Raw genomic sequence first — 1,101 nt, forward strand, 5'->3', positions numbered from 1 at the left:
AAAAAAACATCTCTAGTGCACATAAATATTGCACTTCACCTTCATCATCATATTACTCCTCAACAAAGTGTAAACTTGCAGCAGTGACTCACGTTGGTACGGAGTATGCATCTGTCAGCACCCACTGGTCGGTGATCAGAGACCCTGCAGAATGAGTGTTTACAGCAGCGAACCAGGGCCAACTTCCTGGTGCAGCGTCACGAGCTCCTGTGATGCTGCTGCTGTTCACAGCACTTCTGCCACATGCTGACAAGAGAAGAGAGAGCACAGCTAAACAGATCAGCCAACACATTAAAACCACTCAGAGAGATAACACTGATCAACACTCTGCTGGGAGATCCTGAGCAGTGACATTCATGTGGATGTTATTTTAACATTAGACTGTGGTTTACATGTGATCCACAAATGTTCCTCCTCTGTGTCAGAAAACTGGAAGATTTTACTGAACAAAATCACATCACAGTTTATAGAAAAGCCAAAGTCAGCACACTCAAATGTGGACATCACAGTTTTATATGTGCTCATTACTGTACAGCTGGCAGAAGGAAGACAAGGTTCAAATGTCTTTGGATGCTTACTGGGCTTCTGTGAGTGACAACCTGGAAATGAGAACACACAGACAAACCTGTGAAGGTAAGCACTGACTGCTTTCTTCGAACTTGAAGAACTGATCACACTAAACACAACACTTTTTAGGGGGAGGGGATTGTAGATCTTTAGGTCTAGTTTCTATATTTAGAACAGCTTTTAAGAAAATCTGCATCTTTGCTGAGACAAACTTCAACTTTTCATTGATGATGTTGATAATTTTGACATAAAACCTTTAAACATTAACATACCAGTTCATCTTTAAGTGACATGTCTTTGCTTTATAGAAAGAGAACAACCAATCAAATAATTTTCTCACCTTTGCAGAAGAAAACGATCACCGCAGTGAAGCAGCACACAAACTGTTGGAGAGCCATGGTTAACTGCACCTCTTTCAGGTCATCTTAGACTTTAAATATGTCAAATTTATGTCCAGCTCCGCCTGTTCCTAGCAGTCATCAGGGCCCCACCAAAGAATCCAGTCAGACTCGTTGGTCTTTGTGCTTTTTGACC

The 1,101-nt window shown here is 41.6% G+C and overlaps 1 protein-coding gene across 1 annotated transcript; it reads right to left on the bottom strand.

The window, feature by feature from the left end:
• Window positions 1–92: 92 nt before the first annotated feature.
• LOC106456088 (serine protease 48-like) lies at window positions 93–982 on the bottom strand (the record flags this gene model as incomplete). Its single annotated transcript, XM_013908262.1, has 3 exons — window positions 908–982; window positions 579–599; window positions 93–246 (listed from the first exon to the last, which is right to left on the bottom strand). Coding segments are annotated over exons 1-3 (233 nt in total), but the record flags the coding sequence as incomplete, so codon positions are not given.
• Between the last annotated feature and the right edge of the window lie 119 nt (window positions 983–1,101).

The sequence above is a fragment of the Pundamilia nyererei genome, unplaced genomic scaffold (assembly GCF_000239375.1).
Source record: "Pundamilia nyererei isolate P.nyererei 1_Seehausen unplaced genomic scaffold, PunNye1.0 scaffold06755, whole genome shotgun sequence".
NCBI classification, from domain to species: Eukaryota; Metazoa; Chordata; class Actinopteri; order Cichliformes; family Cichlidae; genus Pundamilia; species Pundamilia nyererei.